Below are 23,190 nucleotides of genomic sequence, written 5' to 3' on the forward strand. Positions count from 1 at the left end.
TGTCCCCATATCCCAGTGTCCCCAAATCCCGGTGTCCCCATGTCCCAATGTCCCCAAATCCCGGTGTCCCCATATCCCAGTGTCCCCAAATCCCGGTGTCCCCAAATCCCGGTGTCCCCATGTCCCCATGTCCCAATGTCCCCATAGCCATGTGTCCCCCATGTCCCCATGTCCCCAAATCCCAGTGTCCCCATGTCCCCATGTCCCCATGTCCCCAAATCCCGGTGTCCCCATATCCTGGTGTCCCAATATCCCCAATGTCCCCGTGTCCCCAAATCCCAGTGTCCCCAAATCCCGGTGTCCCTGTGACCCCGTGTCCCAATGTCCCCGTGTCCCCAGAGCCATGTGTCCCCATGTCCCCATGTCCCCATGTCCCCAAATCCCCATATCCCGGTGTCCCCATGTCCCCATGTCCCAATATCCCCAATGTCCCCATGTCCCCAAACCCCAGTGTCCCCATATCCCGGTGACACCATGTCCCCATGTCCCAATATCCCCAATGTCCCCGTGGCCCCATATCCCCGTGTCCCCAAATCCCGGTGACACCATGGCCCCATGTCCCAATATCCCCAATGTCCCTGTGTCCCCAAATCCCAGTGTCCCCATATCCCGGTGTCCCCATGTCCCCGTGTCCCAATGTCCCCGTGTCCCCATAGCCATGTGTCCCCAGTGTCCCCATGACCCCATGACCCCACAGGCATGTGTCCCGGTGTCCCCATATCCCCATGTCCCCACATCCCCATGTCCCCATGTCCCTGTGTCCCCATATCCCAGTGTCCCCATATCCCCATGTCCCCATGTCCCCACGTCCCCCATCTCCCCCCACCCCATTGTCCCCTTGTCCCCGTGTCCCCACATCCCCATAACCGTGTCCCCACCCTGAGCCCCACAGTGTCCCCAAATCGCTGTCCCCATGGCCCTGTCCCCACCCCAGGTCCCCTTTCCCCGTGGTGTCCCCAAACCCCGTGTCGTGACCCCGTGTCATCGTGCCGTGTCCCCAAATCCCCGTGTTTTGTCCCCATACCCGTGTGCCCACGTCCCTGTGACCCCCCATGTCCCGGTGACCCTATATCCCCGTGTCCCAGGTCCCTTTGTCCCCCCCATGTTCCCGTGTCCCCATAACCCCGTGTCCCTCTGTCCCGGTGTCCCCATGCTGCCATGCCCCCATTTCGTGTCCCCGTGTCCCCATATCCCAATGTCCCAGTGTCCCCACATCCCAGTGTCCCCATGTCCCCGTGTCCCCATATCCCAATGTCCCAGTGTCCCCATATCCCAGTGTCCCCATATCCCAGTGTCCCACATTCCCATATCCCAGTGTCCCCATGTCCCCATGCCCCGTGTCCCTATATCCCGATGTCCCTATGTCCATGTGTTTTTGTGTCCCCATATCCCCGTGTCCCTATAACCCCATGTCCCCGTGTCCCCATGTCCCCAGGTCCCCACATCCCCGTGTCCCCATAACCCTGTGACTCCATATCCCTGTGACCCCGTGTCCCCATATCCCCATGCCCCCAAAACCCTGTGCCCCCATGTCCCCGTGTCCCCATGTCCCCATGTCCCCATATCCCTGTGTCCCCATAGCCATGTGTCCCTGTGTCCCCAATATCCCAAGTCCCTGTGCCCCCATGTCCCCATATCACCGTGCCCCCATAACCCCATGTCCCCGTGTCCCCATATCTGTGTCCCCATATCCGTGTCCCCATGTCCCGACATCCCCGTGTCCCCATATCCCCATAACCCCATATCCCCGTGTCCCTATAACCCTATAACACTGTGTCCCCATAACCCCGTGTCCCCATGTCCCCGTAACCCCATATCCCCATAACCCTGTGTCCCCATATCCCCATGTCCCCATAACCCCGTGTCCCCATAACCCCATATCCCCCGTCCCCGTGTCCCTGTGTCCCCATAACCCCGTGTCCCCATAACCCCGTGTCCCCGTGTCCCTATAACCCCGTGTCCCTATATCCCCGTGTCCCTATAACCCCATGTCCCCATAACCCCATATCCCTGTGTCCCCGTGTCCCTATAACCCCATAACCCCGTGTCCCCATGTCCCCATAACCCCGTGTCCCCATAACCCCGTGTCCCCGTGTCCCTATAACCCCGTGTCCCTATATCCCCGTGTCCCTATAACCCCATAACCCCGTGTCCCCATAACCCCGTGACCCCATAACCCCCTGCCGCCATATCCCCGTGTCCCTATAACCCCATATTCCCATGTCCCTATAACCCCATGTCCCCATACCCCCATGTCCCTATAACCCCGTGTCCCCATGTCCCCATATCCCTGTGTCCCCATAACCCCGTGTCCCCATAACCCCATATCCCTGTGTCCCTATAACCCCATGTCCCTATAACCCCATAACCCCGTGTCTCCATAACCCCATAACCCTGTGTCCCCATATCCCCATGTCCCCATTACCCCATAACCCCGTGTCCCCGTGTCCCCATAACCCCGTGTCCCCATAACCCCCTATCCCCCTGTCCCCGTGTCCCTGTGTCCCCATAACCCCGTGTCCCCGTGTCCCTATAACCCCATAACCCCGTGTCCCCGTGTCCCCATATCCCCATGTCCCCATATCCCTGTGTCACCGTGTCCCCATATCCCCGTGTCCCCGTGTCCCCATATCCCCGTGTCCCTATAACCCCATAACCCCATGTCCCTATAACCCCATAACCCCATATCCCTGTGTCCCCGTGTCCCCATGTCCCTATAACCCCATATCCCCGTGTCCCTATAACCCCATGTCCCCATACCCCCATGTCCCTATAACCCCGTGTCCCCATGTCCCCATAACCCCATATCCCTGTGTCCCCATATCCCCGTGTCCCCATAACCCCATATCCCTGTGTCCCCATAACCCTGTGTCCCCATAACCCCATATCCCCCTGTCCCTGTGTCCCTGTGTCCCCGTGTCCCCATAACCCCATATCCCCCTGTCCCCGTGTCCCTATAACCCCGTGTCCCCGTGTCCCCATGTCCCCGTGTCCCCATAACCCCATATCCCTGTGTCCCCGTGTCCCCATATCCCCGTGTCCCTATAACCCCATATTCCCCTGTCCCCACATCCCTGTGTCCCCCTAACCCCATATCCCTGTGTCCCCATATCCCCGTGTCCCCGTGTCCCCATATCCCCGTGTCCCTATAACCCCATATTCCCCTGTCCCCACATCCCTGTGTCCCCCTAACCCCATAACCCTGTGTCCCCATATCCCCATGTCCCCATAATCCCATAACCCCGTGTCCCCATAACCCCATATCCCCCTGTCCCCGTGTCCCTATAACCCCGTGTCCCCGTGTCCCCACATCCCCGTGTCCCCATAACCCCATAACCCCATAACCCCGTGTCCCTATAACCCTGTGTCCCCATATCCCTGTGTCCCTGTGTCCCCATATCCCCGTGTCCCCATGTCCCTATAACCCCGTGTCCCTATAACCCGGTGTCCCTATAACCCCATATCCCTGTGTCCCCGTGTCCCCATATCCCCGTGTCCCTATAACCCCATAACCCCATAACCCCATATCCCTGTGTCCCCGTGTCCCCATGTCCCCATAACCCCGTGTCCCCATAACCCCATATCCCCCTGTCCCTGTGTCCCCATAACCCCATAACCCGGTGTCCCCATGTCCCCATATCCCTGTGTCCCCATATCCCCGTGTCCCCGTGTCCCCATAACCCCGTGTCCCTATAACCCCATGTCCCCGTGTCCCCGTGTCCCCGTCCCCGGTGCAGGCAGGCGCAGGCGGCTCCTGGGGTTTATTGGGGGGCTATGGCTTCTGGGGCCCCCCCGGCCCCGCACGCAGACACAGACTGGGGGGGGGGGGGGGACACAAAGGGGGGGCTTTGGGGGGGCCCCAGATACATCGGGGGGGCTCCCCCATACACAGACATCGGGGGGGGGGGGCCATACACAGACGGGGGGGGGGTTTGGGGGGGCCATACACAGACATTGGGGACCCCCCCCCATACACAGACACTTGGGGGGGGGGCACATGGAGACACTGGGGGGGTGGGGGGGGCGCCCCCATACACGGATACTGGGAGCCCCCCCCCCAGATATTGGGGTGGGGGGGGGTTGGGGGCGCCCCCATACCCAGATATTTGGGGGGGGGCCCCCATACCCAGATATTTTTTGGGGGGGCCCCATACACAGACATTTTGGGGGGGGCCCCCATACCCAGATTTTTTTTGGGGGGGGCCCCCATACACAGACATTTGGGGGGGGGCCCCCATACCCAGATTTTTTTTGGGGGGGCCCCATACACAGACATTTGGGGGGCTCGGGGGGGGGGCTCCCAGACACCTGCCCCCCCCCTACAAACACAGTTGGGGGGGGGGGCCCTAAAAACACACGAGGGTTTTGAGGACCCCCCCCCCCATACAAACACATAGGGTTTTTTTTTTTGGGGGGGGGGGCGTAGAAACACATTGGGGTGCCCCCCCCCCCCACATTCACACACATGGGGGGGGGCTCCTGGGTCCCTCCAGGCCCCCCCCAGGCGCCGGGGTTCACAGTGGGGGGGGGGCCGGGCCCCCCCTTGTCGTGCAGGGCAGGGGCCGGGGGCCCGGGGGGGGCCCCTATGGCTTCGGTGTGGGGCCCCCCCGGCCGGGCCGGCCCCGCCGCCTGCGGGAGAGAGGGGTCAGCACCTGCCCAGTATGGCCCAGTGCCCCCCAGTATGGTAAAGTGCCCTCCCAGTATGGTAGAGTGAGCTCCCAGTATGGTAGAGTGAGTTCCCAGTATGGCCCAGTGCCCCCCAGTATGGTAAAGTGCCCTCCCAGTATGGTAGAGTGATCTCCCAGTATGGCCCAGTGCCCCCCAGTATGGTAAAGTGCCCTCCCAGTATGGGCCAGTGTCGCCCAGTATGGTAAAGTGCCCTCCCAGTATGGCCCAGTGTCCCCCAGTATGGTAAAGTGCCCTCCCAGTATGGTAAAGTGCTCTCCCAGTATGGCCCAGTGCCCCCCAGTATGGTAAAGTGCCCTCCCAGTATGGTAGAGTGATCTCCCAGTATGGCCCAGTGCCCCCCAGTATGGTAAAGTGCCCTCCCAGTATGGCCCAGTGCCTCCCGGTATGGTAAGGTGTGCTCCCAGTATGGCCCAGTTACCTCCCAGTATGGCACCATGTCCCCCAGTATGGTAAAGTGTGCTCCCAGTACAGCCCAGAGCCCCCCAGTATAGCCCAGTGCCCTCCAGTATGGCCCAATGACCCTCAATATGGCCCAGTGGCCCCCCAGTACAGTCCAGTGGCCCTCCCAGTATGGCCCAGTGCTCCCCAGCATGGTAAAATGCCCTCTCTGTATGACCCAGCAGCCTCCCAGTATGGCCCAGTTCCCTTCCAGTATGTCCACATGCTCTCCAGTGCCCTCCCAGTATGGCCCAGTGGCCCACACTTACACTCCAGTGCCCTCCCATTATGGCCCCATATAGTAGTGTCCCCTCCAGTATGGCCCAGTGCCCTCCAGCATGGCCCAGTGCCACCCCAGTATGGCCCAGTGCCCTCCCAGCATGACCCAGAACCCTCCCAGTATGGTTCAATGCTCTCCCAGTATGTCCCAGTGGCCCCAAGCATGCCCCAGTAACCTCCCAGTATGGTACAGAGCGCTCCCAGTGCCCTCTCCCAGTTTGCCCCGTGCCCTCCAGTATGGCCCAGTGCCCTCCAGTATGGCCCAATGCCTCCCCGGTCCCTCCCGGAGCCCTCGGTGCCGCTCCCAGTGCTCCCAGTGCTCCCAGTACCGGCTCAGTCGGGCTCCACCACGATGCTGGGTTTGTCCCGCGCCGCCCCCTTGGCCGCCAGCCCCAGCGCCTTCTCCTGCACCGGGATGGGGACACTCGCACGGGGACACCCATATGGGGACGGGGACACTCATATGGGGACAGGGACACCCGTATGGGGACAGGGACAATCATATGGGGACAGGGACACCCGTATGGGGACGGGGACACTCATATGGGGACAGGGACACCCGTATGGGGACAGGGACAATCGTATGGGGACAGGGACACCCGTATGGGGACGGGGACACTCATGTGGGGACGGGGACACCCATATGGGGACGGGGACGCTCGTATGGGGATGGGGACACCCATATGGGGAAAGGACACTTGTATGGGGACAGGGACACTCGCATGGGGACACCCGTATGGGGACGGGGACAATCGTATGGGGACGGGGACAATCGTATGGGGACACCCACATCAGGATGGGGACACTTGTATGGGGACGGGGACACTTGTATGGGGATGGGATCACTCATATGGGGACAGGGACAATCGTATGGGGACACCCACATCAGGATGGGGACACCCATATGGGGACAGGGACGCTCGTATGGGGATGGGGACACCCATATGGGGACAGGGACACTTGTATGGGGACGGGGACACTCATATGGGGATGGGGACACTCATATGGGGACAGGGACAATCATATGGGGATGGGGACAATCGTATGGGGACACCCACAACAGGATGGGGACACCCGTATGGGGACACCTGCATGGGGAGGGGGACACCCATATGGGGACAGGGATGCTCATATGGGGACGGGGACACCCATATGGGGACGGGGACGCTCGTATGGGGACAGGGACACTCATATGGGGACACCCACATCAGGATGGGGACACCCATATGGGGACACTCATGTGGGGACAGGGACACTCATATGGGGACGGGTCCCATGGGTGCTGGGGGGTCCCATGGGTGCCAGGAGGGTCCCATGGGTGCCGGGGGGTCCCATGGGTGCTGGGGGGTCCCATGGGTGCTGGGGGGTCCTATGGGTGCGGGGGGTCCCATGGGTGCCGGGGGATCCTATGGGTGCTGGGGGGTCCCATGGGTGCCGGGGGGGTCCCATGGGTGCTGGGGGGGTCCCATGGGTTCCAGGGGGGTCCTATGGGTGCTGGGGGATCCCATGGGTGCCAGGGGGATCCCATGGGTGCCAGGGGGGTCCTATGGGTGCTGAGGGATCCCATGGGTGCTGGGGGGTCCCATGGGTGCTGGGGGGTCTCATGGGTACTGGGGGGTCCCATGGGTGCCAGGGGGGTCCCATGGGTGCCGGGGGGTCCTATGGGGACTGGGGGGTCCCATGGGTGCCGGGGGGGTCCCATGGGTGCCAGGGGGGTCCCATGGGTGCCGGGGGGTCCTATGGGGACTGGGGGGTCCCATGGGTGCCGGGGGGGTCCCATGGGTGCCAGGGGGGTCCCATGGGTGCTGGGGGATCCCATGGGTGCTGGGGGGTCCCATGGGTGCCAGGGGGGTCCCATGGATGCTGGGGGGTCCCATGGGTGCTGGGGGGTCCCATGGGTGCTGGGGGGTCCCATGGGAGCCAGGCAATCCTATAGACATTGGGCGATATCCTATGGGTACTGGGGGATCCCATTGGTGCTGGGGGGGTCCCATGGGTGCTGGGGGATCCCATGGGTGCCAGGGGGTCCCATGGGTGCCAGGCAATCCTATAGACATTGGGGGATATCCTATGGGTACTGGGGGTGTCCTATGGGTGCCAGGGGGGTCCTATGGGTGCCGGGGGGTCCCATGGGTGCCGGGGGGGTCCCATGGGTGCTGGGGGGGTCTCACCTCGACCAGCGTGTGCCAGTGCTCGATGGGTTTGCGGGGGTTGGCCAACATCTCGGCCCAGTGCTCGCGGCCCGGCCCCTCGGCGTCGCTGCCCACCCGGCACATCCCGATCACCTCGTTGTGCCCGATGCTGCGGGAGCCACGGTGGCACCCAGGGGACCGGGGACACCCCCGGGACCCCAAAAGCACCCCGTGACCATCAGCGGGACCCAGATGTCCGGGAGAAACCCCAATGTGGGGACCCAGGTGCCCGGGGACCCCAAATGCTCCCCATGCCCACCAAGAGGACACAGATGTCCAGATGTCACCCCAATATGGGGACCCAAGTGCTTGGGGACCCCAAAAGCTCCCCGTGCCCCTCAATGACACCCAGATGTTCGAGAGTCCCCTCAATATGGGGACCCAAGTACCTGGGGACCCTAAAAGCTCCCCATGCCCCCCAGTGGAACCAAAAGGTCAAGGGGTCACCCCAACATGGGGACCTAAGTGCCTGGGGACCCCAAATACTCCCTCTGCTCACCAAGGGGATCCAGATGTCCAGGGGTCACCCAATACGGGGACCCGGGTGTCTGGGGACCCCAAATGCTCCCCGTGCCCACCAAGGGGATCCAGATGTCCATGGGTCACCCCAATATGGGGACCCAAGTACTTGGGGACCCCAAAAGCTTCCCATGCCCCCCAATGACACCCAGATGTTCAAGAGTCCCCTCAATATGGGGACCCAAGTGCCTGGGGACCCCAAATACTCCTTCTGCCCACCAAGGTGACCCAGATATCCAGGGTCACCCCCAATAGGGGGACCCAAGTGCTTGGGGACCCCAAAAGCTCCCCATGCCCCCCAGTGGAACCAAAAGGTCAAGGGGTCACCCCAATATGGGGACCCAAGTGCCTGGGGACCCCAAATTCTCCCCATGACCACCAAGGGGACCCAGATGTCCAGGGGTCACCCCAATATGGGGACCCAAGTGCCTGGGGACCCTAAAAGCTCCCCATGCCCCCCAGTGGAACCAAAATATCAAGGGGTCACCCCAATATGAGGACCCAAGTGCCTGGGGACCCCAAATGCTCCCCGTGCCCACCAAGGTGACCCAGATATCCAGGGTCACCCCAATACGGGGACCCGGGTGCCTGGGGACCCCAAATGCTCCCCATGCCCACCAGTAGGACCCAGGTGTCCAGGGGGTCACCCCAATATGGGGACCCAAGTACCTGGGGACCCTAAAAGCTCCCCATGCCCCCCAGTGGAACCAAAATGTCAAGGGGTCACCCCAATATGGGGACCCACGTGCCCGGGGACCCCAAATGCTCCCTCTGCCCACCAAGGGGATCCAGATGTCCAGGGGTCACCCCAATACGGGGACCCGGGTGTCTGGGGACCCCAAATGCTCCCTCTGCCCACCAAGGGGATCCAGATGTCCAGGGGTCACCCCAATACGGGGACCCGGGTGCCTGGGGACCCCAAATGCTCCCTGTGCCCACCAAGGTGACCCAGATATCCAGGGTCACCCCAATATGGGGACCCACATGCCTGGGGACCCCAAATGCTCCCCATGCCCACCAAGGTGACCCAGATATCCAGGGTCACCCCAGTATGGGGAACCAAGTGCCCAGGGACCCCAAATACTCCCTCTGCCCACCAAGGGGATCCAGATGTCAAGGGGTCACCCCAATATGGGGACCCAAGTACCTGGGGACCCCAAATGCTCCCCATGCCCCCCAGTGGAACCAAAAGGTCAAGGGGTCACCCCAATATGGGGACCCAAGTACCTGGGGACCCTAAAAGCTCCCTGTGCCCACCAAGGTGACCCAGGTGAACAGGATCACCCCAATATGAGGACCCAAGTGCCCGGCGACCCCAAAAGCTCCCCATGCCCCCCAATGGAACCAAAATGTCAAGGGGTCACCCCAATACGGGGACCCAAGTGCCTGGGGACCCCAAATGCTCCCCGTGCCCACCAAGGGGATCCAGATGTCCAGGGGTCACCCCAATATGGGGACCCAAGTGCCTGGGGACCCCAAATGCTCCCCGTGTCCCCCAAGGGGACCCAGATGTTTGAGAGTCCCCTCAATATGGGGACCCAAGTACCTGGGGACCCTAAAAGCTCCCCATGCCCCCCAATGGAACCAAAATGTCAAGGGGTCACCCCAATACGGGGACCCAAGTGCCTGGGGACCCCAAATGCTCCCCGTGCCCACCAAGGGGATCCAGATGTCCAGGGTCACCCCAATATGGGGACCCAAGTGTCCGGGGACCCCAAATGCTCCCCGTGCCCACCAAGGGGACCCAGATGTCCAGGGGTCACACCAATATGGGGACCCAAGTACCTGGGGACCCTAAAAGCTCCCTGTGCCCACCAAGGTGACCCAGGTGAACAGGATCACCCCAATATGAGGACCCAAGTGCCCGGCGACCCCAAAACCTTCCCGTGCCCCCCAATGGAACCAAAAGGTCAAGGGGTCACCCCAATATGAGGACCCAAGTGCCTGGGGACCCCAAATACTCCTTCTGCCCACCAAGGTGACCCAGATATCCAGGGTCACCCCAATACGGGGACCCGGGTGCCTGGGGACCCCAAATGCTCCCCGTGCCCACCAAGGGGACCCAGATGTCCAGGGTCACCCCAATAGGGGAACCCAAGTGCTTGGGGACCCCAAATACTCCCTCTGCCCACCAAGGGGCCCCAGATGTCCATGGGTCACCCCAGTATGGGGAACCAAGTGCCCAGGGACCCCAAATACTCCCTCTGCCCACCAAGGGGATCCAGATGTCCAGGGGACACCCCAATATGGGGACCCAAGTACTTGGGGACCCTAAAAGCTCCCCATGCCCCCCAGTGGAACCAAAATGTCAAGGGGTCACCCCAATATGAGGACCCAAGTGCCTGGGGACCCCAAATGCTCCCCGTGCCCACCAAGGTGACCCAGGTGAACAGGATCACCCCAATATGAGGACCCAACTGCCCAGCGACCCCAAAACCTTCCCGTGCCCCCCAAGGGGACCCAGATGTTTGAGAGTCCCCTCAATATGGGGACCCAAGTGCCTGGGGACCCCAAATACTCCCTCTGCCCACCAAGGGGATCCAGATGTCTAGGGGACACCCCAATATGAGGACCCAAATGCCTGGGGACCCCAAATGCTCCCCATGACCACCAAGGGGACCCAGATGTCCATGGGTCACCCCAATATGGGGACCCAAGTGCCTGGGGACCCCAAATGCTCCCCGTGCCCACCAAGGTGACCCAGGTGAACAGGATCACCCCAATATGAGGACCCAAGTGCCCGGCAACCCCAAAACCTTCCCGTGCTCCCCAATGGAACCAAAAGGTCAAGGGGTCACCCCAATATGAGGACCCAAGTGCCTGGGGACCCCAAATGCTCCCTGTGCCCACCAAGGTGACCCAGATGTCCAGGGGTCACCCCAATATGAGGACCCAACTGCCCGGCGACCCCAAAACCTCCCCTTGCCCCCCCAGAGGGACCCAGACGTGCTCGGGACCACCCCGAGACGGGGCGAGACCCCTCGCACGAGGGCGCCGACCCCCCCCCCCTCACCAGTCGTAGTCGACCACGGCGATGGTGAGGCTGACGTGGTGCACGCTCTCGTGCGGGACGTCGAACACCAGCGCCTCGTTGTAGCTGGGGTTCAGGGTGTTCTTCTTGATGGACGTCTTGCGCTTCTTCAGCCGCCGGCCCTCCGCCATCAGCGAGGCCTTCACGTAGGGGTCTGCGGGGATGGGGGGGTGGGGGGCAGCCCCACGGCATCCCCTAAAGCCCCCACGGCTGCCCCACGGTGCCCCGCGGCCGTTTGACGGCGTCTCGGAGCCCCACGGCCATCCCATGGTGTCCCATGGTCATCCCATGGTGCCCTATAGAGCCCCACAGCCATCCCATGGTGTCCTATGGTCATCCCATGGTGTCCTATGGTCATCCCATGGTGTCCTACAGAGCCCCACGACCATCCCATGGTGTCCCATGGTCATCCCATGGTGTCCTATGGTCATCCCATGGTGTCCTACAGAGCCCCATGGCCATCCTATGGTGCCCTATAGAGCCCTCCTCAATTCCATGGTGTCCTACAGAGCCCCATGGCCATCCTATGGTGCCCTATGGTCATCCTATGGTGTCCTATAGAACCCCATGGCCATCCCATGGTGCCCTATAGAGCCCCATCACCATCCCATGGTGACCCATGGTCATCCCATGGTGTCCTACAGAGCCCCACAGCCATCCCATGGTGACCCATGGTCATCCCATGGTGCCCTACAGCCATCCCATGGTGTCCTATAGAACCCCATGGCCATCCTATGGTGCCCTATGGTCATCCCATGGTGTCCTACAGAGCCCCACGGCCATCCCATGGTGTCCCATGGTCATCCCATGGTGTCCTACAGAGCCCCACGGCCATCCCATGGTGTCCCATGGTCATCCCTTGGTGTCCTACAGAACCCCATGGTCATCCCATGGTGCCCTACAGCTATCCCATGTGTCCTACAGAGCCCTATGGTCATCCCATGGTGCCCTATAGAATCCCATGGCCATCCTATGGTGCCCTATGGTCATCCCATGGTGTCCTACAGAGCCCTATGGCCATCCAATGGTGTCCCATGGTCATCCCATGGTGCCCTATGGTCATCCTATGGTGTCCTAGAGAGCCCCATGGCCATCCTATGGTGCCCTATGGTCACTCCTTGGTATCCTACAGAGTCCTATGGTCATCCCATGGTGTCCTACAGCCATCCCTTGGTGTCCTACAGAGCCCCACGGCCATCCCATTGTTCCCTACCATCATCCCATGGTGCCCTATAGAGCCCTCTTCCATCCCATGGTGTCCTACAGAGCCCCACGGCCATCCCATGGTGACCCATGGTCATCCCATGGTGCCCTACAGCCATCCCATGGTGTCCTAGAGAGCCCCATGGTCATCCCATTGTTCCCTGCCATCATCCCATGGTGCCCTGTAGACCCCTCCTCCATCCCATGGTGTCCTACAGAGCCCCACGGCCATCCCATGGTGTCCCATGGTCATCCCTTGGTGTCCTACAGAACCCCATGGTCATCCCATGGTGCCCTACAGCTATCCCATGTGTCCTACAGAGCCCCATGGCCATCTCATAGTGCCCTATGGCCATCCTATGGTGACCTACAGCCATCCCATGGTGTCCTACAGAGCCCCACGGCCATCCCATGGTGTCCCATGGTCATCCTGTGGTGTCCTATAGAGCCCTCCTCCATCCCTTGGTGTCCTACAGAGCCCCACGGCCACCCCACGGTGCCCTATGGTCATCCCATGGTGTCCTACAGAGCCCTCCTCCATCCCATGGTGTCCCATGCTCATCCCTTGGTGTCCTATAGAACCCCATGGGCATCCCATGGTGTCCTACAGAGCCCTCCTCCATCCCATGGTGTCCCATGCTCATCCCTTGGTGTCCTATAGAACCCCACGGCCATCCCATGGTGCCCTATAGAGCCCCACAGCCATCCCATGGTGTCCTATGGTCATCCCATGGTGCCCTATAGAGCCCTCCGCCATCCCATGGTGTCCTACAGAGCCCCACGGCCATCCCATAGTGTCCCATGGTCATCCCATGGTGCCCTATAGAGCCCCATGGTGTCCTAGAGAGCCCCACAGCCATCCCATTGTTCCCTACCACCATCCCATGGTGCCCTATAGAGCCCTCTTCCATCCCATGGTGTCCTACAGAGCCCCATGGCCATCCCATGGTGCCCCATGGTCATCCCATGGTGCCCTACAGCCACCCCATGGTGTCCTACAGAGCCCCACGGCCACCCCACGGCGCCCTGCAGCCACCCCATGGTCATCTCATGGGGACAAGTTGGACACGCCGTGTCCCCCAGCGTCCTTACATCCTCCCATGATGTCCCCATATCCCTCCACATCCCCTTATCCTGCCATGTCCCCATGTCCTGCAATGTCCCCATGTCCCTCCACCTCCCCATGTCCCCCCACGTCCCCGTGTCCCCCCACGTCCCCATGTCCCCAGGGGTCCCCGTGTCCCCTCTCACCCGAGAAGCCGGTCAGGTCCATGGCGCGCAGGTTGGAGGCGCGGATGACGGTGACCGTCAGGCGCCCGGCCGTGGGCAGGTAGCACAGCGAGAAGTTCACCTCCCCCAGGTCCGCCTTCTCCTGCGGGGGGCAAAGGTCAGCAGGGGTCAAAGGTCAGCGGAGCCCAAGGTCACGGGGTCAAAGATCAGTGGGGTCAGCGGGCATCAGGTTTGGGGTTGGGTCCAGGGGGAAAGGGCACGGGGGAGATTGGGGGTGGCAGCAGGTTTGGGGATGGGGGCAAAGGGATCAGGGGTCACAGTGGGGTCAGAGGTCGATGGGGTCAGGGGTCACAGGGGGGTCAGAGGTCACGGGTAGGGGATGCTTCTGGTTGGGGTTCAGCTCCCGCTCCGGGACTGAACTGCACACGCGCCTCCAAACGAGGCTGGTAATGCACGTGCAAATTTGCACGCACGTCTGCAACCCGGGCTGCGATGCATTTGCAAGCACATCTGCAAATGCACCTGCGAGTGGCGCTGCAAATGCATCTACAAACGCACCTGTAGCTGAAGGAAAAATGTGTCTGCAAACAAGGCTGGCAATGCACCTGCCGATGCACCTGGAAATGCATCCATGAGCACAGCTGCAAAGGCATCTGCAAGTGCATGTAGGGCTGGAGCTGCAAATGCACCTGCAACTGGAGCTGCAAATGCATCTGCAAACAAGGCCATGATGCATTTGTGAATGCACCTGCATCTGGAGCGGCATTTGCAAATGCACCTGCAAGTGAGGCTGCAAATGCATCTGCGAGTGAGGCTGCAAATGCATCTGCAATGAAGGCTGTAAATGTGTCTTCCAAATACATTTTCAAATGTGTCCATGACCAGTAATGCATGCAAATATAAATGAAAAAATGTGTGACTGCATCTGCAAATGCATCCTCAAGTGCATCTGCAAATGCATCTGTGACAGGAGCTGTAAAAGTATCTGAAAACGACAGCACTAATGCACCCTGCAACTGCATCTGCACGTGTGACTGGAGCATCAAATGCACGTGTGAATAGAGCTACAAATGCATCTGCAAACGAGGTGGCAAATGTATCTTGCAAATGCATCCTGCAAATACATCTGCAAATGCATGTGAGACCAGAGGGACAAATGCGTCCGCATTTGAAGCTACAAATGCATCCTGCAAATGCATCTACAAATGCATCCTGCAAATAGATGTGAGAGCAGAGATAAAAATGCGTCTATAAATGATGTTTTGTAAACATGTCTTGCAAACATATCTGTAAATGCATCCTGTAAATGCACATGTTAAACCAGAAGTACAAACAGCTGTAACCAAGACTGCAAAAACATTCTGCAAACACATCCTCAAATTAACGTAAGACCAGAGCTGCAAATGGATCTTCAAAATGTTGTCTTGCAAGCATGTTTTGCAAATTCATCTGCAAATGCATCTACAAATGCATCTACAAATGCTAATGAGACCTGAGCTACAAATGCACCTACAAATGATGTCTTGCAAACATTTCTCGCAAACACATCTCCAAATGCACCTGAATGTGCATGCAAAACCAGAGGAACAAATGCATCTGCAACCAAGACTGCAAACACATTCTGCAAACACATCCTCAAATGCATGAGAGGCCAGACTGCAAATGCGTCTGCATTTGAGTCTGCAAACACATCCTGCAAATGTATGCAAATATTTGTGAAACCAGAGGTATAAATGCATCTATAAATGTTGTCTTACAAACATATCTGCAAATGCGCCTGCAAATGCACCTGCAAATGCATGTGAGACCAGAGGTACACGTGCATCTGCAACCAAGGCTGCAAATGCATCCTGCAAATACATCTGCAAGTGCATCTACAAATAATGCCTTGCAAACATGTCTTGCAAACAGATCTGCATCTGCAAAAAAAAAAAAAAAAAAAAAAAAAAACACAAAAACATCTGAAAATGCATGTAAGACCAGAGGTGCATTTGGTTTTGATTTTGATTGCAGAGCTTCTGCAATCAAGGCTGCAAATGCGTCCTGAAAATGCATCTACAAATGCAATTGAGACAGGGGATGCAAATGCATCTGCAATTGAGGCTGCAAATGCATCTGCAAATGCATCTCGTGAACACATCTGCAAATACGTCTTTCAAATGCATCTACAAATGCATGTGAGACCAGAGGTGCAAACGAGTCTTCAATCAAGGTTGCAGATGCATCCTGCAAAACCATCTTCAAGTGCATCCTGCAAATGGTGTCTTGCAAGCATGCCTTGCAAATTCATCTCCAAATGCACATGAGACCAGAGGTACAAATGCATCTGCGATCGAGGATGCAAATGTATCCTGCAAATGCATCTACAAATGTATGTGAGAATAGGGGTACAAATGCATCTGCAACTGAGGCTCCAAACGTACCCTGAAAATGCATCTTGCAAACACATCTGCAAATGTATCTACAAATGCATCCACAAATGGTGTCTTGCAGACATGTCTCACAAAGGCATTTATGAATGCATGAGACTAGAGGTGCAAATGCACCTGCAACCAAGGCTGCAAATGCATTCTGCAAACACATCCTACAAATGTTCAAACACATCCTGCAAATGCATCTACAAATGAAAGTGAGAATAAAAGTGTAAATGAGTCTGCCTGCAATCACGGATGCAAATGCATTTGGCAAAAGTATCTGCAGATGCATCTACAAATGGTGTCTTGCAAACATGTCTCGCTAAATAACCTGCAAATGCATCCTGCAAATGCATCCTACAAATGCATGTGAGAGCAGAAGTGCAAATGCATCTGAAACCGAGGCTGCGAATGCATCCCATGAATGCATTTGCAAATGCATCTTGCAAACACATCCTGCAAACATCTTACAAATACATCTGCAAATGTATGTACAATTGGTGTCTTGCAAACATGTGCATTTGCAAATGAACACGAGACAAGAGATACAAATGCATCTGCAAGCAAGGCTGCAAATGCATCCCATGAATGTATCTGCAAATGCATCTACAAATGGTGTCTTACAAACATGTCTCACAAATTCATCTGCAAATACATTCTGCAAATGCACATGAAACCAGAGGTGAAAACTAATCTACAATTGAGGCTGCAAATGCATCCTGCAAACACATCTGGAAATGCATTTGCAAATGTATGTACAATTGGTGTCTTGCAAACTTGTCTTGCAAATGCATCTGCAAATGCATACACAAATCTATCTGCAAATGCATGTGAGACAAGGTACAAGTGCACCTGCAACCAATGTTATAAAGGCATCCTGCAAATGCACCTGCAAGTGAATGTGCTACAAATACTACAAATGCATGTGAGACCAGAGGTATAAATGTGTCTGCAACTGAGGCTGCAAATGCATCCTGCAAATGCATCTCCAAATGCATTTGAGACAAGAGGCGAAAATGCATCTGCAACCAAGGCTGCAAATGCATCCCATGAACACATCTGCAAACACATCCTGCAAATGCATCTATAGATGCACGTGAGACCAGCAGTGCGAATGTGCCTGCAACTGAGGCTGCAAACGCATCCTGCGAATGCATCTACAGGCGTATGTGAGAACAGAGGTGCAAATGCACCTGCAAATAAGGCTGCAAACAATTTCTGCAAATGCATCTGCAACCGAATGTGAGAACAGAGGTGCAAATGCACCTGCAAATAAGGCTGCAAACAAATTCTGCAAATGCATCTGCAAACAAACATGAGAACAGAGGTGCAAATGCATCTCCAACTGCAGACACGCACCCGCACCGGAGCCCACCAGCGTCCCCGTCCCACCCCCAGCGGCCGCCTCACCGCGGTGGCCTCCAGGATGTCCCTCCAGATGGGGGTCTCGCCGTCGCGCTCGGCCGCCTCCAGCAGGTTATCCAGCACCACCTGCCCGATCAGGTCGTGCCGCGAGAAGCGGTCGAAGTCGTAGACGCTGAAGTGCAAGCGGCGGGCGGGCAGCTCGGCGAAGGGCACCCCGAAGCTGAAGGTCTCGTCGAAGACGGGGTTGAGCGTCCGCCGGTGCACCTTGGTCTGGAATTTCTTCTTGCGGTCGGGCAGGAGGTACATCTTGACGTAGGGGTCGGAGAAGCCGTTGGCGTCCTTGGCGGGGAGGTCGCGGGCGCGCAGGACCCTCACCACCAGCTGCTCGGTGCCGTAGGCGTAGCGCAAGGCGACGCTCAGCCTCCCGCAGGGAGTCCCCCCCCCGGAGCCCCCCGAGCCCCCGCGTCGAGCGTCGCCCTCGCCGGGTTGGTAGAGCTCGGGTTGGATCTGGCCGATGCTGGTGCTTTGCTCGGGTTTCTCCTCAAAAAGGTTCGGGGGGTCCGGGCTGGACGGGCGGGGGGCCGGGGGGTGTCTGGGGGGGGAAAAAGGGTGGTCCTGGTGATGGAGGTGGGGTGGGGGGGTCCCCGGCTGCCCCCACGGGGCCTTGCGGACCCCCATCCCCGTGCCGGTGCTGTCCCCATGTCACGCAGCCCCCATCTGGCTCCGTCCCCATCCCAGTTCCCACCCTATTCCCATCCCCAATCCCAATCCCAATCCCAATCCCAATCCCAATCCCAATCCCCAATCCCCATCCCAATCCCCATCCCAATCCCAATCCCAATCCCAATCCCAATCCCAATCCCAATCCCAATCCCCTCCCATTCCATCCCGACCCAACCCCATTCCCATCTCCATCCCAATCACCGTCCCCATCTCCTCCCATCCCATCCCATCCCATCCCATCCCATCCCATCCCATCCCATCCCATCCCATCCCATCCCATCCCATCCCATCCCATCCCACCCCATCCCACCCATCCCATCCCATCCATCCCATCCCACCCCATCCCATCCCATCCCATCCCATCCCATCCCACCCCATCCCATCCCATCCCACCCATCCCATCCCATCCCATCCCATCCCATCCCATCCCATCCCATCCCACCCATCCCATCCCATCCCACCCCATCCCACCCATCCCATCCCATCCCATCCCATCCCATCCCATCCCATCCCACCCATCCCATCCCATCCCATCCCATCCCATCCCATCCCATCCCATCCCATCCCACCCATCCCATCCCATCCCATCCCATCCCATCCCATCCCATCCCATCCCATCCCATCCCATCCCAATCTCCACCCCACCCCGTCTCCATTCAACCCTATTCCAATCCCAATCCCAATCCCATCCCTCCCAATCCCCATCCCATCTTTATCACATCCCAATTGCCGTCCGATCCCTATCCCATTCCAATCCCCATCCCATTCCATCCGCATCCCATCCCCATCCCCTTCCCCACCCCATCCTATTCCATCCCCTCCCCACCCAACCCCATTCCCACCTCCATCCCCATCCCATCCCATCCCATCCACACCCAAACCCATCCCCTTCCCCACCCCATCCCCATCCCAATTCCCATCCCAATCCTACTCCATCCCCACCCAACCCCATTCCTATCTTCATCTTCATCCCCATCCCATCCCCATCCATCCCAATCCTCATCCCAACCCCATCCCCATCCACATTCCAATCCCCACTCCATCCCATCCCGATCCTCATTCCAATCCCAATCCCAATCCCAATCCCACCCCATCCCCATCCCCATCCCCATCCCCATCCCCAACCCCATCCCTATCCACATTCCAATCCCCACTCCATCCCATCCCAATCCTCATCCCAATCCCAATCCCACCCCATCCCAATCCCCAACCCATTCCCATCCCATTCCATCCCCTTCCCCATCCCCATTCCAATCCCACCCCATCCCATCCCGACCCTCATCCCAATCCCAATCCCAATCCCAATCCCACCCCATCCCAATCCCCAACCCATTCCCATCCCATTCCATCCCCTTCCCCGTTCCCATCCCCATCCCCATCCCCACCCAACCCCATCCCATCTCATCCCAATCCCAATCCCATCCCATCCCGATCCTCATCCCAATCCCAATCCCAATCCCAATCCCAATCCCAATCCCAATCCCATCCCATCCCATCCCCATCCCCATTCCAATCCCCACCCCATCCCATCCCGACCCTCATCCCAATCCCATCCCCATCCCCATCTACCCCACCTCCATCCCCATCTCCCACCCCATCCCCTCCCACCCCCCGTCCCCCCGTGTCCCCATCCCCGTCCCCACCTGCCCCCGTGTCCCAGCGCCGCCACCTGCTGCTGGGAGGTGGCACTGGGCAGGGCCCCCCCGGCCCCGTCGCGCTCTAGGGGCAGCTCGGGCGACGTCTGGCTCAATTTTAGGGCGGCCTCGGGGCAGGACCCCATGTCCAGGTAGGAGCGTTCGGGGGCTTCGGCGCCCGCTTCCCCTCGCTCGGGTTCCCCGAAAGGTGTAGGGTGGGGGGGTTCCTTGCGGGGGGCGGCCCCCGCGCCCCCCTTGTCGCGCCAGGGCACCCAGCAGAGCTTCCAGGAGACGAAGAGCGAGACGCCCAGCAGCACGATGCCGCAGAAGGTGACGATCACCGACAGCAGGCTCACCGAAATGTCTGGGTGGGGGGACATCCCATGGGGTCCCCGTCACCCTCTGGGGGTCCTCGTCACCCTCTGGGGTCCCTGACACCCTCCGGGGGTCCCCACCATGATCCTCAGGTCCCCAGATATAGGACATGGGGGTCCCATCACCTTCCTGGGGTCCCCCCCACCCTCTTGGGGTCCCCTTTATCCTTCTGGGGTCCTCATCACCCTCCTGGGGTCCCTGACACCCTCTGGGGTCCTTGACACCCTCCTGGGGTCCCCACCGTGATCCTCAGGTCCCCAGATGGAGGACATGGGGGTCCCATCACTTTCTTGGGGTCCCCATCACCCTCCGGGGGTCCTCGTCACCCTCCGGGGGTCCTCGTCACCCTCTGGGGTCCTTGACACCCTCTGGGGTCCCTGACACCCTCTGGGGTCTCTGATACCCTCCTGGGGTCTCTGATACCGTCCTGGGGTCCCCACCGTGATCCTCAGGTCCCCAGATGTAGGACATGGGGGTCCCATCACCTTCTTGGGGTCCCCGTCACCCCCCGGGGGTCCTTGATACCCTCCGGGGGTCCTTGTCACCCTCTGGGGTCCCTGATACCCTCATGGGGTCTCTGACACCCTCCTGGGGTCCCCACTGTGATCCTCAGGTCCTCAGATGTAGGACATGGGGGTCCCATCACCTTCTTGGGGTCCCTGACACCCTCCTGGGGTCCCCGTCACCCTCCGGGGGTCCTCGTCACCCTCCTGGGGTCCCCATCACCCTCCGGGGGTCCCTGAACCCTCTGGAGGTCCCTGACAACCTCCTGGGGTCTCTGATACCCTCCTGGGGTCCCCACCGTGATCCTCAGGTCCCCGGATGTAGGACATGGGGGTCCCTGTCACCTTCTTGGGGTCCTCGTCACCCTCCTGGGGTCCTCGTCACCCTCTGGGGGTCCTTGACACCCTCCTGGGGTCCCTGACACCCTCCGGGGTCCCTGACACCCTCCGGGGGTCCCTGACACCTTCCTGGGGTCCCTGACACCCTCCGGGGGTCCCTGAACCCTCTGGAGGTCCCTGACACCCTCTGGGGGTCCCCACCGTTATCCTCAGGTCCCCAGATGGAGGACATGGGGGTCCCATCACCTTCTTGGGGTCCTCGTCACCCTCCTGGGGTCCCTAACACCCTCCTGGGGTCCCTGACACCCTCTGGGGTCCCTGACACCCTCCTGGGGTCTCTGATACCCTCCTGGGGTCCCCACCGTGATCCTCAGGTCCCCAGATGTGGGGGGTCCCATCACCTTCTTGGGGTCCCCACCACCCTCCTGGGGTCCCCTTTACCCTTCTGGGGTCCTCGTCACCCTCTGGGGGTCCCGGACACCTTCCTCAGGTCCCTGTCATCCTCTTGGGGTCCCATCACCCTCTTGTGGTCCCCACCACCCTCTTGGGGTCCCCATTACATTCCTGGGGTGCCCACCACCTTCCTGGGGTCCCCAGATGAAGGACATGGGGGTCCCATCACCCTCCTTAGGGTCCCACCACCCTTTTAGGGATCCCACCACCCTCCTTAGGGTCTCCTCACCCTCTTGGGGTCTCACCACCCTCTTGGGGTCCCACCACTCTTTTTGGGATCCCACCACCCTCCTTAGGGTCTCCTCACCCTCTTGGGGTCTCACCACCCTCTTGAGGACCCCACACCCCTCCTTGGGATCCCACCACCCTCCTTAGGGTCCCACCACCCTCTTGGGGTCCCACCACCCTCTTGAGGACCCCACCACCCTCCTTGGGATCCCACCACCCTCCTTAGGGTCTCCTCATCCTCTTGGAGTCTCACCACCCTCTTGGGGTCCCACCACCCTTTTTGGGATCCCACCACCCTCCTTAGGGTCTCACCACCCTCTTGAGGACCCCACCACCCTTTTTGGGATCCCAGCACCCTCCTTGGGGTCCCACCACCCTCTTGAGGACCCCACCACCCTTTTTGGGTTCCTGTCACCCTCCTTAGGGTCTCCTCACCCTCTTGGGGTCCCACCACCCTCTTGAGGACCCCACCACCCTTTTTGGGTTCCTGTCACCCTCCTTAGGGTCTCCTCACCCTCTTGGGGTCCCACCACCCTCTTGAGGACCCCACCACCCTTTTTGGGATCCCATCACCCTCCTTAGGGTCTCCTCATCCTCTTGGGGTCCCACCACCCTCTTGGGGTCCCACCACCCTCTTGAGGACCCCACACCCCTCCTTGGGACCCCACCACCCTCCTTAGGGTCTCCTCACCCTCTTGGGGTCCCACCACCCTCTTGAGGACCCCACCACCCTTTTTGGATCCCACCACCCTCTTGGGGTCTCACCACCCTCTTGGGGTCCCACCACCCTTTTTGGGATCCCACCACCCTCCTTAGGGTCTCCTCACCCTCTTGGGGTCCCACCACCCTCTTGGGGTCCCACCACCCTCTTGAGGACCCCACCACCCTTTTTGGGTTCCTGTCACCCTCCTTAGGGTCTCCTCATCCTCTTGGGGTCCCACCACCCTCTTGAGGACCCCACCACCCTTTTTGGGATCCCATCACCCTCTTTAGGGTCCCACCACCCTCTTGAGGACCCCACCACCTTTTTTGGGATCCCACCACCCTCCTTAGGGTCTCATCATCCTCTTGGGGTCCCACCACCCTCTTGGGGTCCCACCACCCTCTTGAGGACCCCACCACCCTCTTGACGACCACCCCAACCCCTCGATCACCCCCCCCACCCCATTAGGACCCCCCCCTCACCAGCGTCGGCGGGCCGGGGGTGCCCGCGGTGCCGCAGGAGGTCGGTGAACTCCAGGCACTGCTGGTGCTGGGCGCGGGCGCGGGGGGCGAAGCAGAGCTCCTGCACCAGGCGCAGGGCGCTGCGGCACACGTCCTCCTCGTAGTCCCCCGACATGGCCACCCACCTGCGGGGGGGGACACCGGGGCGTGGGGAGGGGGGGGACAGAGCCTTTGCACGCCCCCAGCCACCCCCTCCCCATCCCCAACCCCTCCGGATTTGTGTGCAAGGGGGCGCGGGGCTGTGCAATGCACGGTGCTGCAGTCGTGCATGGGGCCAGGCTTGCATGTCTGCAGGGGGTTGTGCTGGTGATTGTGCACGTGGTTGTGCATGCAGGTGTGCACAGGGCTGTG

General features: G+C 59.8%; 1 protein-coding gene across 1 annotated transcript; it reads right to left on the bottom strand.

Annotated features, from left to right (window-relative positions):
* Positions 1–4,313: 4,313 nt before the first annotated feature.
* SYT3 (synaptotagmin 3) lies at positions 4,314–23,024 on the bottom strand. The gene is made up of 8 exons (XM_068668536.1): positions 22,801–23,024; positions 19,727–20,081; positions 17,406–17,952; positions 13,603–13,723; positions 11,131–11,302; positions 7,578–7,707; positions 5,736–5,811; positions 4,314–4,629 (listed from the first exon to the last, which is right to left on the bottom strand). The coding sequence occupies exons 1-7, from the start codon at positions 22,952–22,954 to the stop codon at positions 5,740–5,742; spliced, it is 1,551 nt and encodes a 516-aa protein (XP_068524637.1). The 5' UTR covers positions 22,955–23,024; the 3' UTR covers positions 4,314–4,629; positions 5,736–5,739.
* Positions 23,025–23,190: the final 166 nt, after the last annotated feature.

The sequence above is a fragment of the Anas acuta genome, unplaced genomic scaffold (assembly GCF_963932015.1).
Source record: "Anas acuta unplaced genomic scaffold, bAnaAcu1.1 SCAFFOLD_331, whole genome shotgun sequence".
NCBI lineage: Eukaryota > Metazoa > Chordata > Aves > Anseriformes > Anatidae > Anas > Anas acuta.

Coding starts and splice junctions, on each gene's coding strand:
- SYT3 (XM_068668536.1), bottom strand. CDS start 22,954: ATGTCGGGGGACTACGAGGAGGACGTGTGCCGCAGCGCCCTGCGCCTG. Junction 13,724..17,405: donor ACATCCTGGAGGCCACCGCG/GTGAGGCGGCCG, acceptor TGCCCCCCGCAG/GAGAAGGCGGACCTGGGGGA. Junction 7,708..11,130: donor GCCGTGGTCGACTACGACTG/GTGAGGGGGGGG, acceptor TGGCTCCCGCAG/CATCGGGCACAACGAGGTGA.